This window comes from Typopeltis vanoorti, chromosome 15, assembly GCF_054136105.1.
Source record: "Typopeltis vanoorti isolate ZY-2024b chromosome 15, IOZ_Tvanoo_1.0, whole genome shotgun sequence".
NCBI classification, from domain to species: domain Eukaryota; kingdom Metazoa; phylum Arthropoda; class Arachnida; order Uropygi; family Thelyphonidae; genus Typopeltis; species Typopeltis vanoorti.
Window position 1 is genome coordinate 58,130,084 of NC_143563.1, and position 17,172 is coordinate 58,147,255.

At 35.7% G+C, this 17,172-nt stretch overlaps 1 protein-coding gene across 8 annotated transcripts in view; it reads right to left on the reverse strand.

The window, feature by feature from the left end:
* Positions 1-17,172, reverse strand: part of Rbcn-3B (WD repeat-containing protein Rbcn-3B) — a 717,321-nt gene that overhangs the window by 556,768 nt on the left and 143,381 nt on the right. For all 8 annotated transcript variants that reach the window (XM_090405900.1, XM_090405903.1, XM_090405904.1 and 5 more), the window contains 2 exons: positions 11,989-12,067; positions 6,189-6,357 (listed from right to left, as the gene is read on the reverse strand). In XM_090405900.1, coding sequence (XP_090262026.1) covers positions 6,189-6,357; positions 11,989-12,067 — 248 coding nt within the window. The remainder of the gene's footprint in view (positions 1-6,188; positions 6,358-11,988; positions 12,068-17,172) is intronic.

Genomic DNA, 17,172 nt, shown 5'->3' on the forward strand with positions numbered 1-17,172 from the left:
CTAAACTGTTCTGAATGGGATTTTTCAGCTTTTCCTCTAACATGATTATTTTTCTTCTCTTTTGATTACTGCCGCTTTCTTTATCAGTCTTTCTCTTTTTCATATCAGGGGCTGAATATAATAAAGCCTTATAGGTATCTAAATTAAAGCAAAATGAAGGAAAAGTGATTGAGCAAGAGAACAGAGTTTGTGCATGTGTTTGCAATGATAGCTTTGAGTCAACTGCCAAGTGTCACTGGAAACTGTCTGCAGCATGGACACTGCCTGCTACTTTGACAAATGCCACTGCTCACTGCAGATTGGCAACAAAAAATTTCACATAATGTAAAATTTCATATAACATAAAAAAAAAAAATTAAAGCAAAATGAAGGAAAAGTGATTGAGCAAGAGAACAGAGTTTGTGCATGTGTTTGCAATGATAGCTTTGAGTCAACTGCCAAGTGTCACTGGAAACTGTCTGCAGCATGGACACTGCCTGCTACTTTGACAAATGCCACTGCTCACTGCAGATTGGCAACAAAAAATTTCACATAATGTAAAATTTCATATAACATAAAAAAAAAAAAATCGCATTAACTGATTAATCACTCGCTTAAAGCAGGAAATAGTATCATTTCACTCAATTGTGCTAACTGATTTTCATGCATATCGAATATGCATTAAGTGAGGTTTTCCTGTATACATCCATGTATGCATGGATATGAAGTCTAGTGTTTAGGCTTATGTGCTGCTTTAAACTCATTATTAGGTTTAATGTAATGAATACAGTGCAGAGAAACAATAAAATTGGATCCTATATTTTGCCTCTGTCACAGAGACCTTGTGAAGGATATAATGTTAAAACTGTAAAAGAACTCAAAAAAATAATTAGAAAAAAAAATTTGATTAAAAGTCTGAAGTTCTATAAAGAGCATCCTCTCCAGGTACTGTTGGATGGGAGACCTAAGAATTAAAGTTTGCCAAATCTTGGGAAGTTTAACACAGCCATATTTATTATGGTTTTCAAAAAGATGAAGCCATATTGGAAAAGGTTCAGAGACGATTCACTAAGGTGGTTTCTGGTCTCTGAAATGTTGAGTATGAACATAGATTGACAAAATGCAATTTGCAGAAAGGGGGTGTTTAAAAGGTCAAAGCTATATAACTGAGAGGAGACCTTCACATAGCCTTTAAAGAAATGCGGAGAACCGATCAGGGCTTCTGACCTAATGGCCAATTCTCACCTTCTCGTAGTGCACCCTGTCAGGTATCTACCTAGATACTGAATAAACGAGGATGGGCTGGCAATTTAGCATTTAGCCAAACAAATTGAATTCTTATTGGCTTAAACCAAAATAAAAAAAATGATGGTGCAACATGACAGAATTGCATGCCAGCTGGGGCGTCGCTGGTTAAACAAGGTCCCCATTGTTTTCGCCAGGGAACTCAGGCAAACAGAGAAAAGTCAGCTACTGCACTACTGGAACAAATCCTAAAACCCACCCCACCCCAACATCAGCAGAGTTTAAGATCGGTACTATCAACATAAGGAGCCTAAATGGTAAAGAAATGGAGCTAGCTGAGGAATTAGATAAGTACCAGATCGACATAATAGGGGTGGCTGAAACAAAAAAAAAGACAAAAACTGGTGAGATTTTTCTGAGCAATAAATACAAAATGTTATATTCAGGCAATGACAATCAAGGAAAAGGAGTAGCCATAGTATTCAACACTAAATATTAGGCTAATCTTCTTGAATGGCAGGCATTCTCAAGTAGAATGATGTGGGCAAATATGAGAACAGGGAACTGAACAATGAGACTTATTTGTGCCTATGGCCCCACAGAAGGTTCTACTAAGGTAGAAGTGGAGGAATTTTTTGAGGCTTTAGAGAAAGCAACTGACACAATGAAAACATTTTTGAAAATTATGGAGACAACTACCGTGTTTGAATAAAAACTTCAGTTTAATATAACTAAAATCTACATTTAATCTAAATCTTATCATGCAATTTGCGATAGCTGGCAATCACTTTACCAAGATTTCTGCGGACTTGGAAGATTCGCTCCATATCAAGATCAGCATCAAACAAAATTTCCTTAGCATGCTATATATGATTGAAAACTAACTGAAGTTCTTGAGTTAGTTTTCAATCACATATTGAAACATACTGACACAATGAAAAAGTAAAAGCTGGTCATTCTTGGAGATTTAAATAGCAGAGTAGGAAATGATTGTCAGACATAAAAAATATATTGGGAAAATTTGGAAAAAAGAGCAAAGCTAATAATGGCAAATACCTGTTGGACTTCTGCTCAGAACATGACTGGTTATTACTAACACAATGTTCCAACATAAAAATGTGCAAAAATTCAAATGGAGAGAAGAAGCAAGGAATAAGAAAGTCTCATTAACTATGTTATTGTTGATAGTGATGTTTTCTCCCAGGTGCAGGACACCAGAGTGTACAAAGAATTTGAAATTGGAAGTGACTGCTATTTAGTCTTGAGCAGGATAAAATTGAATTTCATATTGAAAAGAAGAACATGCAAGAAAGTTTTAAAATGAATAAAAGTTGAACAGCTCTCATATGTGAACTGTAGACTAAAATACACAAATGTTATTCAAGAAAAATGGAAGAGTTTGAGAACAGGAACCAAACCTTGGAGATTCGGTGCCAAACACTGAAGAAAACACTGATTGATTCATCCAGAGAGGCATGTGGTGAGGTTGTCTGCAAGGATAGAAAAATCAGAACTCCCTGGTGGACACAGGAAGTTAAAGAGGCAGTGAAGGAAAAGAAGAAAGCATATCAAAAGTTCCTGGCAAATAAGTCAGCTTGTGCTCTTAGAGAATACAGAGAGAAATGTAAGAAAGTTAACACTGTGTAAAAAACTAGTTTAACAAAAGTCATGGGAGGACTTTGGCAAGAACATAGAAAATAAATATCAAGAAGGTGTCAAGATATTCTGGAGGTTGTTGAAGAAGCTCAGAAATGGAGGAGAGAGTGCTGTAAAAGGAATTACAGATGATAAAGGTGACATGAAAACTGGAGAAAAAGATATCCTTGAAGTATGGAATAATTACTTTGAAAAATTGCTAAATGAAACAAGCAGTGATGACAGCACAGTGGTAAAAAACACTGACTAGGCATGCAGTCAGGAATACATACCCATACTTGAAGTAGGAAAAAGCCATCAAAAGCCTGAAATGTGGAAAGTCAGCAGGAGTAGATGATATTCAACCAGAAATGCTCAAGTATAAAGGTATAGAAGTCTTACAGTGGTTGCACTGCATAGTTCAGAAAGCCTGGACAGAGGGATGAATTCCCGATGATTGGAGTAGAGCTCTCGTAGTACCCATATATAAAAAGGGAAATAAAACTGAATGTGAGAATTACAGCGGTATTTCTCTACTGAGTGTTCCAAGATATATGCAAGTATACTTGAGAAACAGTTGAGAAGGATTGTGGAAGAGAAGCCTGGTGAAGAACAAGCTGGATTCAGGCCAAATAGAGGATGTCAGAATCAGAGATACAGTAATTCCTCGATTAATGCACCCCCAATTAGTGCATTTTCGATTAGTGTGTCATTTTTTTTCGATACCCAAATTCGATTAGTGCACCTATCTTAAAAATAAATGTTACAGATTTTAAAAATTTTCCGATCGATACATTTTTATGGCTAACTATTTTAAAAAAAAGCACCCACCAGAATGAAATAATTTAGTTACCGATTTAAAACATTTTACAAAGTTATTTTTAATGGCATACTACACTACTTCCATGTACAGTATGTATACTATGTTCCAAATTTTTACCACCAAAATTTATGTCGCCTGCTATAGTATGCTCACGGATTCGAGACCCTTTGACACTTCTGCACGTCACAAAAAGGGAATCCATTCCAATAATAGGGGTAATCAATCCATCTTCTGGGATGAGTTGTTTATTATTATATGTCGGAAAATTAACTTTTATTTTATGACCATTGTAGTTTTTAAAGTGGTAACTATTTTGCTTGTATAACAGTTGGGAAATTTTATCTATAAAGCACGTGATTTCACGAGTTGGCTACCAATTCGTACGTCCTTCATTTCTTTCTCCCCTTCAAATGATAATGTCCAAGAGTTAATTAAATCTCATTCTGAAGAATTGAGTGATTCCGACCTGCTAAATTTAGATGCACAGCGGGAAGATCCCGAAGAATATGAAAAAAATTTAACCACTGATAGTCAGCCAAAAGAGATTTCACAGAAACAAATTGAAAATATTTTTTGTACAATCGAAGTTTTTAAGCAGCAATGCTTAGAGGCTGACCCTGATGAAGAGAGAAGCAGTAAAATTTGCAGAAGAGGCAAAAAAAAAGACACAAAATGCCCGCCAAAATACGTGTAGCTGAATTCTTTGTTAAGAAGTAGAATAATAAATTTATATTCTGAATATGTTTTATTGTCTTTCAGCTTCATGTTTTCCTTTAACTAGACCCTGAGACATACCCTAATTCTTTTATAAAAAAAAAATTAATGGTCAAAAAAGAAATCTCAGGAACGAATTATACATTTTCCCATAAGTTATTATATTCAATTAGCGCGTTTTCGATTAATACGCCTGTTTTTAAAGAACGCATTAGGCGCACTAATTGAGGGATTGCTGTAGTTGAGAAATCATGGGAATATAACAAAGATCTGTATTTAAGTTTTGTAGATCTGGAAAAGGCATATGACAAGGACCGCAAAGTAAAAGAGGGTAAAAGGAAGATGTGATGAGATATCTCGAAAATGCATATGACAAAGTAACAAGAGAGAAGCTTTTCAAAACACTACAGTTCTATGGTCAATGGAGCATTTTATCAAGCAATATTTAGTCTTTATTTGAGTTGTAAGTTAGCAGTTAGAATTGAAGGAAGTGCAGGAAGATGCTTTTACATTAAATCTGGTGTGAGACAAGGATGTACATTATCCCCTCTGTTATTCGTTATCTATATGGATCACATTATGAAGAAAAGTGATATTAAACCTGATATCAAAATTGGAGATGTTAATCTCAGCTCTTTACTTTATGCAGATGATGTTATACTTCTAAATAAATCCAGAACAAGTCTGCAAGATTCCCTGACTAAATTGAATACCTATTGTAATAGATATGGTATGAAGGTCAGCAATAACAAGACAAAGACAATGAAAATAGTATTAAAAATATTAAAAGATGGTAAAGATGGTAAATTAAATATGGAAACAGACAACAGAATCAACAAAGCCGGTATAATACGAAGTCAACTGAATAAATTTATATGGAATAAGAGAGAAAGTAGTCAAAACACTAAATTAGCTGTATACAAGACAGTGTTCAAACTAATTTTAACTTATGGATCTGAAAGCTGGGTTAGTAATAAAACACTTGACCAAAGACTAGAGACTGCAGATACAACAATACTGAGAAAGATTAGGGGTGTGAACAGATGCCAATATCATATTAATAATGAAGATATTAGGAAAGAACTTGACATTGTTAGTATTCAGGAATGTGTTAGCAGAGCTAATCTCAGGTGGTATGGTCAATTAAACAGAATTGGAGAAAAAAGATTAGCAAAACAAGTGTTCTCTGTCAGGTTGGCAGAAAAAAAAAAACCCAGAAGAAGACCAAGATATAGGTGGAATGATACAGCAAAAAAATGCTTTAGAACAGTTTCCCAAGGTCCGCGGGATAGTTTATTTTCATTAAACTTTATCTTATCATGTTGTTCACACCTGGCCATATTCTTCTGAATATCTCCATTTATAACAGTATTGCATTGTCATAAATGACACATTTAGTGTCGTAAAATTGTAATTCATTACTTCATCTTTATGATATGTAAAATATAAAAAATTTCCATTTTGGATTTTATGGGGGCTGCGGTGAATTAACATTCGCTACAGGGGATCTGCGACATCAAAAGGTTGGGAAACAATGCCTTAGAAGATAGAAATATAAGATCTGATAATGTTGGAGTCTTGACAGGTAACAGACTAATTTGGAGGAAAATTGTAGATAGGAAGTTAGTAATTATGCAAGTTTTCATTGAGTACTATCATATCCTGTACACCCCCCCTTGAGGGTGTATATATATATATATATATATATATATATATATATATCAGGAATTTGATGATGATGATCTTATTATTGTGATAGTTAGATGCTTATAATATTAATAAAAAGACTCACCTTGCCTTTTAATTGGTCTTAAAATGTGCATTGCACTAATCCAGTCTGGACTAACTCGTGATGAAAGAGTAAACAAAACTTCTAGTGTTGAAACATCCATGATTAGAATTTCAGCATAATATCCATTACAAAAGAGATGCACATCATCTGCTCCACTCATATGGTAGGTCTAAAAGTGCAAATAAACATGTTTTTTTTTTTTTTTTTTAGAAAATGAAAAAGAAATTAATGTATCAAATTTGTTTTTACATTAAGAATATAACTTTATAAAAAAATGAGCTATTCTTTCATTAAATTTTAGAATTACTGAAGTAATCTAATTAAAAACATAGTTTCAAGTTTTATCTTGCAGCCGATGAAATAACTTTCTAGGAAGGTAAACAAAAAGTTTTAATCATAAACAGAGAAGAGTAAAGTGTTAATAAAATTTAAGAGGAAATGTTAATTGAGTGGATAAGTTGATCTATCATGAAATATGCATCTTGCAAATTTTTACTTTGATATAATTTTAAATAAATATAAGTATTAACATTCAAGGCATTACTTTGCTTCTGAACAGCTATTTATTCTACACAAATCCATCCAACCAATAAATATATTTGGGGTGATGCTCTAAGAGTTCCCTAAAAATACTTAACTTGGTGCAGAAGAGTGTGCAATCAAGTTGATTAATGAACTACCACCTACGAATTCACTCACTGAACTCTCTTTCACATAGATGTTTAGATTTTTGCTGCTTGCATTTTCTATAAATATTTCCATGGTCACTGTTCATGAGAATTCAGTGGTAACCAGTGGTGACCTATAAGGGGCTCGCGCAAGCCCTTTGTTAAATTTTTCTCAAATTTGCGAGCCCCTTGTTCTTCTTGTTTGCTTTTATTTTTTTCAAAAAAAAAATTTTTTTTGAAACATATTAAGCGACAAACTCATACGGTAACCTAACAAAAATTAGTCTATTCAGCAGTGTATAAATTATTTGGAATTATTGTTTCTACTCCTCTCTAACGAATGCACCCAAGGTTGAAAATAAAATAAGTGCATGCGCTATCTTTACTCTTCTCCGTTCTGGTAGCCAATCGCATGGTAAAACCAGTAGCGAATCAAATGTGTTATGAAAGATTATAAAAGATTTCATTCTTATCATATTTTGATAGTTAAAAAATGTTTTTCTTATGTAAGGTAAATTAACACAGTTGATTGTATGCAAATATTTCATGTTTAGATCATGAAATATTTGTTTAAAAATGATAGCCTTCAGAGGTTTATTGTCCTCTCATACTTTTTGATTAGAATTTATACATAAGCTGTATTAATAAAAGTTTTGGTGTGAAATACGGCTTTTTTTTTTTTGCTCGACGATGCGAGCCCTTTGTTAAAATTTCCATAGCTCACCACCAGTGGTGAGCTATGGAAATTTTAACAAAGTTGTGTGTTGTGTTGGTTTGTTGGTTGGTTGTGTTGGGTGGGTAACCCCCCCCCCCCCACCACCACCACCCAACACACACCAAATCTGTCCACATACATGGAGCAACTATTAACACTCGATTACAGTTCAACTCCAAATTTTTCTTCTTCTTGTTCATTCAATCCTTTCTTCTGTTGCCATGTTGTTTTCTGGAACCCGCTCCCCTCTTATGTATTTTCTATGTTATATCTCTTCAAATCCAATGTTAATAAGTTTCTTTCTCCTTGCCCTTTTGTCCATCCACAATACTAACTAGTATAGATCGAACAATCTTATGAATAGAATTACTATTAAAAAGTAACTGGAATTTTAGGATATGAAAAACAATTCTAATATGTGTACTGATATTATGTAAGAAAGTATGTTAACTATTTTAAAAACAATGGAAAAAAAATCAAAATATTCAATTTATGATTTTCTGTATTCTTTACAAATGTCAAATAAACTTGAACCATATACTTAGATATGGTTTCAACTATCTGTCCTGATTTACGCTCTCGCATAGACCCACACTTTACCGTGTAGTCATTCGAAACCGAAATCCCAAAGGAATAGGTTGGTTACTCCTTATTCGAGGAGTGTCTGTAAAAGTGTGTGTGTTCACGGGGCCAGTTTGCTTGTTCTGATGGATGAAAAACCAGAGTTTCTGGGTGAAAAAACCTTCTACCTCCGTATGAGACTGGCTAACTCACCTTTAGTCGAAAGAGACCACACAAAGGTTCCTCAAGTCACAGACGGGAATCGAACCCAGGTCTTTCCTACCAAAGGGCTTCGTCTATACCGACTGAGCTACAGAGGTTCTCTTCAACTATCTATTAAGTTCAGATGGATATGTAACTAAGCTCATCTAATAAGGTTGTATGGTGCAATAAAGTGAGTAATCCTTATACAATAATTAAAGCATATGTCTTATCGACTTACATAGCAATTTCTATAGAGTTCTTAATATGAATTATAATATAAAAACATAAGCAACATTAAAAATAAGAAAGCATGGAATATAAGAATAGGCAGAAAGAATTAAAATTCTTACTGCCTATTCTGATTTAGATGAAGTTTTATTATTATTGCACCCTCCATGGAGTTGCAGACTCATTGTGGGAGGTCCATTCAACTAACAACATATCTATCATACCAAATCTTAAAATCTTTAACACTCCTTGCATTAACAACATATTCTGATAATGTGTTTCATTCACTGACAATTCTCCATTTAAAAATCTACTCCTCAAACCCCTCTTCACCACATTGTTACATAACTTCCAAGGATGGCCTTTGGTTTTACCTCTCACCTTCTACTCTTTTTATAATCCCATCTGGATTAATCCAATAAAATCTTCTCACTACTTTAAATGCCTCTATCATATCACCTCTTTTTCTTCCTATCTACCAAACTCTGCAATCCACATTTCTTCAACCTCTCTCCATAGCCAGCATTCCAAAGTCCTGATATTGTCATAGTCACTTGTTCTCTGGGCTATCTAATGTTTCCACATCACACTGAAAACCAGGTGACCAAATTTGAGCATAATAGTCCAAGTATGGTCTGACCAGTGCTTTATACAGTGGCACAACAACTTCCTTATTCCTACATGTTAGAGTACTTCTTATCATAGCAGCAGTGCAATGTGCAGTCTTTGCAACACTTGCAATATGCCCTCTAAACTTCAGTCTAGTGTCAACCATCACTCCCAAATCTCTAATCTCATCCACTTCCTGCAGTATCACACCATTAATATAGAATGCAGCCTTATATTTCTTCACCCCAAAATGCAACACCTTGCACTTATTAATCTGAAAACTGCAACCCCACTCCTTTGTTCAGTTTGGGCAAATGAATGGGGGATGTCGCAGCAAACTGTAGTCTTGAAGTTTGGGATACATCGGTTAGAGGAGCTGTATTGGAGGAAGTAGGGGGGAGACAAGCGATCTGGGGGTGATGATTGATAGAAACCTGACATTCAGGAAACATATTGCAAAGGTGGTGAAGGTAACCCAGAGGATTGCTGCAATACTGAGAAGAATGCTGACCTGCAGAGACAAGAATTATTGCTCCATTGTATAAGACCCTGATCAGACCATACTTTGACTACTGTTCTCAAATTTGGTCCCAAGGATTTGAAAGAGATAAACCAAGTATGGAAAGAGTACAGAGACAGATAACAAAGATGGTTTCAGGACTATACAATGTTAGTTATGAGGATCGGCTGAAGGAATGAGGGAGTTTGGTAGATAGAAGGAGAGGCGACATGATTGAGACTTTTAAACTACTGGGAGGTAGTTACAGGGTTGACACTGGGGAGTTCTTTCACTTGGTGAAACAGCAGGAAGGAGCTAGGACAAGGGGGCATCCCTGAAGTTATGAAAGGAAGCTGTGAGCAAGAGGGGTGATTTCTTTGCACGGAGAGTGGTTGAACCATGGAATGCATTGCCTGACAGAGTGGTGAGAGCAAGAATGGTCAATGAGTTCAAGGAGTGGTATGATAGACTGTGTTTCCTAGGAAGGACCTCCCACGATGAGTCTTTTGACTCTATGGAGGCCTGACTAATAATAATAATAATTTGTCCGAATCAAAAGTCTATTTAAATCATCTTGAAAGGAAATGATATCAGCAGTGCTACTTATAATTCTTCCCAACTTTCCAACAACTGAAGATCCCCAGTCAATCCACATGACATATCATTTATAAACAAGTTAAACAGCAGGCACCCAAGAACAGAACCCTGATTCACACCACTAGTTAACTTTCTTTTTTGAGACACTGCTCCATCATACACATCTGGCCGGTGTCAATCAGAGAGCCAATCTCGGATCCATCTAACCAATATACTATCTATTCCCATCATTTGCACCTTGTATACCAACTTATCATGTGATAATCTATCAAATGCTTTTGCAAAGTCAAAGCATATCACTGTATATGATGTTCTCTTATCTAACACACTCATTACCTTATCATAAAATGCAAGTTAATTGCTAAAACAAGACCTACCCTTTACAAATCTATGCTGACCATTATAAAGAATGCTATGTCCATCAACCAAATCCTGTATTCTATTCCTAACCAATCTCTCCAACACCTTGATTACAACTGCAGTTATACAAACTGGTCTATAATTGGAAACTTCTATTCTAAAACCATACTTGTGGAGTGGTACTAACTTGCCTTCTTTCCACTCCTTAGAAACCTTACCCACTGCAAGGGTTTCATTAATAACCAGGTCAAGATCATTGCTAACTATTGTGCACATTCCTTAAGAATACGTGTGATATGTCATCCATTCCCACAGCCTTATTAACATCTAATCCAATCAACACCTGATACACCTCTGATTTTATCACTTCCAATTCTCCTAATACTTGCCTCCCTTCTATATATTGCATCTCATAATTTAAATAAGTATGATATACACTGATGAAGTGCTCATTCAATAATTCCTCTATATCCTTTGCAACTGTTATTCTGCTGCCATAACTATCTGCCAATGTCAACCTGCCATAATTATTCCTTCTCTTGCTTGCCATATAGCAGAAAAATTCCCTTGAGTTAACCTTGGTAAAGACAGTAGGTGCTGATCAGATGATCAGCACCTACTGTCTTGTACCTCCTTCATAGCATTTTCTTTTCTAACACAGCTTGTTTGATTTTAAAGTTCATCATTTTACTCCTACTCTATTTACTTGCTTAACCCTTGGTATACAGTTATACATTGCTTGTGTCAGATACTGCCTTGTGAATTTCCATGCACTGTCAACATCTTTTCTGCTCAGCTCATCTACCCAATGTATTGATGCTAACTGACTATAGAGCTTCCTATAATCACCCATTTTATACTTCCACATATATTCATTTTTGGCAGTAACCTTTCCTTGTTTTTCTTTTCTCAGTAATATTCTTGTATCATCTTCATTCCTGAATCTTAGTTTCCTGGAGAACCAAAAACATAAAATAAATTTTTTTTTTTTGGTTGAATTTTTTTTTTAAGCATATACTTGGAATAAACTATGAACTTAAAATAAAAACAAACAAAACAGTGAAACTTAGTGTAGAATAAATAAAAACGTTTATGGTGAAAATATTCTTAAAACAGCCATTAATTCAAAACCTAAAGAAGGCCTAATAAAAATACAGAGTTGCATCCATGGAAATAAACATGAATAATCTCAATTTTCACTTTAATGAAACTGGCATGTTTTTTACACCATTCATGTGTGCCAAAAAAACCTAAATGAAAAATTGTCATGCTATCCTTAAATATTCAAAATATTTAGGCACATATAACAGGATATATTTTTATCTGTTTTAAAGGCAGTCAACTTAAATTCTGTTATACCTCTATGTTTGTATGTACATATGGAAGTTTTGTATTCTCCAGGCAGCGACCATCAGTTATATTCCATAATGACATTTCCCTGAAAAAAAAAAAAATAAATAAACAACAACTTAAGGGATATTATTCAACAACACTAGTTACTGACTGTAGTTTGTCAATAACAAATTTCATATCATTCTGAGAGAGAGAGAGAGAGATCTTAAATATTATAATTTTATATTGAAACAAGTACTTCTAACTAGCAAATTACTTAGAATGCATACCTATTAAAAGTTTTTTTCACTGAGAAGGAAAGTAAATTATATTCAGCAAAAAAATTATATTCTTGTTTTCATCATTTATTTGTCCCAAGCAAACAAAAGTTTGCACAGGTAGTATCTTCATAATCAGGCTGCTGCATATAGAGCAGCTGAGTGCACATCAAGTTGTCTTAGTTACTAATCACATAATGCAGTACACTTCCTTCTCAGGCTTGTATAAAGATTATAAAAATAAGCTATGAGAGTGATTGGTTGGAAAGGAAAGATAAAGTGCAGCATGAGCAGTAGGTTCGGTTGTGTGAATTTCACTACCTGGAGGTGCAACACCATCGCCCCACTTATTATTGTAGGCCTCTTGAAGTAGCGTGAAAAGGTTCAATGTTTGATATCTAGGACAATGATTCAGCCTATGTAAAAAATAAAAATATATAAAATAAATAAAAAAATCCTTATCCCACTCATAATGCAAAGGTACTATAAATTTACAAAAAAAACTTTCACATGCAGCACATAAAAAAAAGCACACCATGCTAAGAAAAACTCCATAAGTTCCAGACTAATTAACCATTGCAAGGAAGACAGTTGAGACATTTAGTGAGCAATTCAAGTAGCTTCATCACTGTGAGGATGACATCAAGGAGAGCTAGAATGCACATGGAATGGCAGAAAATGAACCAGCCATAAGGAGTAGAAAGAATATGAGAATTAAGTAAACTTGATGCTAATAAAGGCAATATAAGAATTAAGTAAACTTGATGCTAATAAAGGCAATATAAGAATTAAGTAAACTTGATGCTAATAAAGGCAACAGGACCTGATAACATCTTGCCACCATTTTAAGGGAATGTGGCAATTTGACACATTTGTTTAATAAGTCTTACAAAGTGTAAGTCCCAAAGGAGTGGAAGTAATTGTTCCACTTCACAAAGGTGACAAAAGACTAAGGCTTTGAATATATGTTAATCTATGTGTCTGCAATTCTGGCTGACTGAGGTTTTGGTGATGACTAGTATCTAAACCAGAATGATACCAACAGGTTATGGTCAGCATGTACTTGTTTAAAGGAGATCATGTGTAGAAATCTACTTATATATTACAACAGGGTGAAAAATGCATTGGACTAGGGAAGATGTATATACAGAATTATATCTCATCGGCCTGGTTGGCCGAGTGGTTAGCGTATCCACTCTCCAGCCAAAGGCTGTGGGTTCAAATCCCACCATGGGCATGGATGTTTGTGATTGTCTGTGAAAATACTAGCAGTGGTGATCGGCGGTAGAGGTAGATGGCACTGGTGAAGATGATGAAAAGTAGTTGCGGTTCATAGATGGATTGAGTGGTGGAGAAGGAGAGTAGTGGAGTAGGTGCCCTCCCTCGATGAGTCTTTGGACTCCCTAGAGGTGTCATGTAATAATAATAATATTTAGAATTTGCGTAGACTCCCACGATGAGTCTGTAAACTCATCTTGGGAGGCCCATACTAACTTTTATACACACAAAACCTATTATACCTCTCCTTAAACTCATTCACTGTCAGGACACTAACAACAATTTCTGGCAATCCATTCCATTCACTCACTGCTCTCCAAGCAAAAAAATCTAGTCCATACAAACTTACTAACCACACTCTTACACAACATTCACAGGTAACCCCCCTGATTGTTGATCCCTATGAACTGAACTTTGCAACCAAACACTTTCAACCTATCTCAATAGGCAGCATTCCACAATACTGTCACCAGCTTGGTTACTTGTCTCTGAAGCCTCTCCACCACTTCCTGATCTCCAAGAAACCCAGATGACCAAGTCTGTGCACAAGTCAAGATGCATATCTTGACTTGTGGTTAACGTATCCATTCAAGTCTGTGCACAAGTCAAGATGCATATCTTGACTTGTGCACAGACTTGAATCGTAGCCCTATAAAGAGGACAATAACCTCCTTTTCTTTACTTTTAGCATGCTTTTCAACAGCCATGTAATCATTTCAGCAATATTACCAACTTTTGCAATATGCTCTCTGAATTTCAACTCTTTTGTCCACCATTCCCCCAACCAAGTCTCTAGCTTCATCAATTTCAAGCATCAATGTGATACATGGTATGTAACCTTTTCAACTCAACCTGAAGTGTACAACCTTATATTTTGCAACATTAAATTGACAATAATTATCCGTTTCCCACAATGCCAATTTATTTAAATCATTCTGCAGGATATCTACATCACCTTTATCAACTACTGTCCAGTTTTGCATCATCAGCAAATAAATGAATATCTCCCTTAAATCTTTATCTATATCATTAATATACAAATTAAAAGTTCACCCTTAGGTGAGCCAGACCCACCTCTGGGTCTGGCTCCCACTGATGAGACCTATTAAAGGTCGAAACCAGTCTGGGTAGTGACCCTTCCCATAATGCACATCATTATCATGTCTGTAAGGATATGTGCTTTGCATTATGGGATACTAAGGCTACTTGTTTATGAAAATATACAAGTAGCCAAACTTCTGCATTACTTCAACCTTAATATCACCTCTTGGTATGGCTCCCACTGATGAGACCTCGATAAAGGTCAAAACCAGTCTTGGTAGTGACCCTTCCCATAATGCACATCATTATACATGTCCATAAGGATATGTGCTTTGCATTATGGGATACTAAGGCAAGTGATGTGAAGTCATTAGCCTCTATATACAAGTTGCCCTGTCCTGAAATTATTTCAGGTGCAAACTTTGTTTGCTTACACTTGGATAAAGAATTAAACCAAGAATATAATTTCTTGGCATCTTTTTCTGCTCCTGTCTCCTCTTCCATTCTTCTGAGTCATACATGACTCAGACATACACATATCATCATACACACCACCAGGATCTGCCTCCTTTTTGGATGTCCAAAAGTCTATGCATGGTGGACAGTTGATCCCAATGATGGTAGTCTGGAGAAAATAGAAGAAAGAATCAAGAAATATAGAAGAAGGAATATAGGAAGAAAGGCATCACACAGTGGAAGAATAAAAAGGCCCATCATAGGCAAGTCCCCTCCACCATGAACAGAGGTGTCACGTGGAGGAGAGTGGTGTCAGGTCTTTGGAAAGTAGGCTATGAGGGCAGACTGAGGAATGCTATTTCCAGAGTCTGATGGATAGGAGAAAGAGGAAAAGGGAGAGATATGATTAAGACATAAGTTGGAAAGAGATTGTTACCATATTAACATGGAAGGCATTTTCAACAGAATGGAAGAGGAGACAGGAGCAGAACAAGATGCCATTGCAAAAAAGATATGTAAGGATGCATTGAGAGAGGGTGGCAAGTGGAATGTATTATCTGAGAGTGTGGCAAATGAAGAAACTGTAAACAGCCACACTAAGATAATTCAATGCAAAGTCAACTGTCCTCTATAATGAAATAGCTTAAAGATCCCTACGTGCAAACTTTAGTTTGTTCATACATGGGAAAATAGGAAGAGAGCAAGAATATAATTTCTTGTCAAGTATAATTTAGAACATACGCAGCAAGTCTGGAATTGATCTGAAAATTACACAAACATGTTATTTGTGTCTATTTACTTGATAGGCTTTTTTTCAAAGAGTGTTAGTTAACCAGTATCAGTAGAAGTAGCACAGAGTGATGAGGAAACTTCACTCTTCCTTTCATAGATGTAGTGAACTAAAAACACAACCAACCAATATTAACATTCCATGGTGTATTATTCTGGTCAAACTATCTGTAATCTGCAAACCTCTAGATTATCAGTGTAAGATAACTTAGCTTCTAAGTCTATTAAAAGTAAAATGATGTAACTGAAAATTATCTTGTATATTTTTGTAAGTATTATATACAAACAGGGGTGCTTAAGGGTCAAAGGTGTATAACTGAAAGGAGACCTCCACATAGCCTTTAAAGGAATGCGGAGAACCGACCAGGGCTTCTGACCTAATGTCCAATCCTCACCTTGTCGTGGTGCACCCTGTTAGGTATCTACCTGGATACTGAATAAACGAGGATTGGCTGGCAATTTGGGATTTGGCCGACCAAATTGTATTCTTATTGGCTTAAACCGAAACACAAAATGATGGTACATCATGACAGAATTCCATGCCAGCTGGGAACGTCACCCGGTTAAACAAGGCCCCCCGTTGTTTTTGCCAGGGAACCAGGGCAAACAGCAAAAAGTCAGCTACTGGAACAAATCTGAAAACACACCTCAACTCAACATCACCACAATTAGAGATCAGTACTATCAACATAAGAAGCCTGAATGGCAAAGAAATGGAGCTAGCTGAGGAATTAGATAAGTATCAGATTGACATAACAGGGGTGACCGAAACAAAAAAAAAGACAAAAACTGGTGAGATCTTTCTGAGCATTAAATACAAAATGTTATATTCAGGCAATGACAATCAAGAAAAAGACGGAGTAGCCATAGTATTAAACACTAAATACGAGACTAATCTTCTTGAATGGAAGACAATCTCAAGTAGAGTGAAGTGGGCAGATATCAGAATGGGGAACTGGACAATGAGACTTATTTGTGCCTTTGGTCACACAGAAGGTTCTACTAAGGTAGAAATGGCGAAATTTTTTGAGGCTTTAGAGAAAGCAACTGCCACAATGAAAAAGGAAATGTTGGTCCTTGTTGGGGATCTAAATAGCAGAGTAGGAAATGATTGTCGGACATACAAAAATATTTTGGGAAAATTTGGAGAAAAGAGCAAAACTAATAATAATGGACTGGTTATTACTAACACCATGTTCCAACATAAAAATGTGCACAAATTCACATGGAAAGAACAGGCAAGAGATAAAAAAAAGTCTCATTAACTATGTTATTGTTGCTAGCGATGTTTTCTCCCTGGTGCAGGACACCAGAGCATACAGAGGATTTGAAATTGGAAGTGATCACTATTTGGTCTTGAGTAGGATAA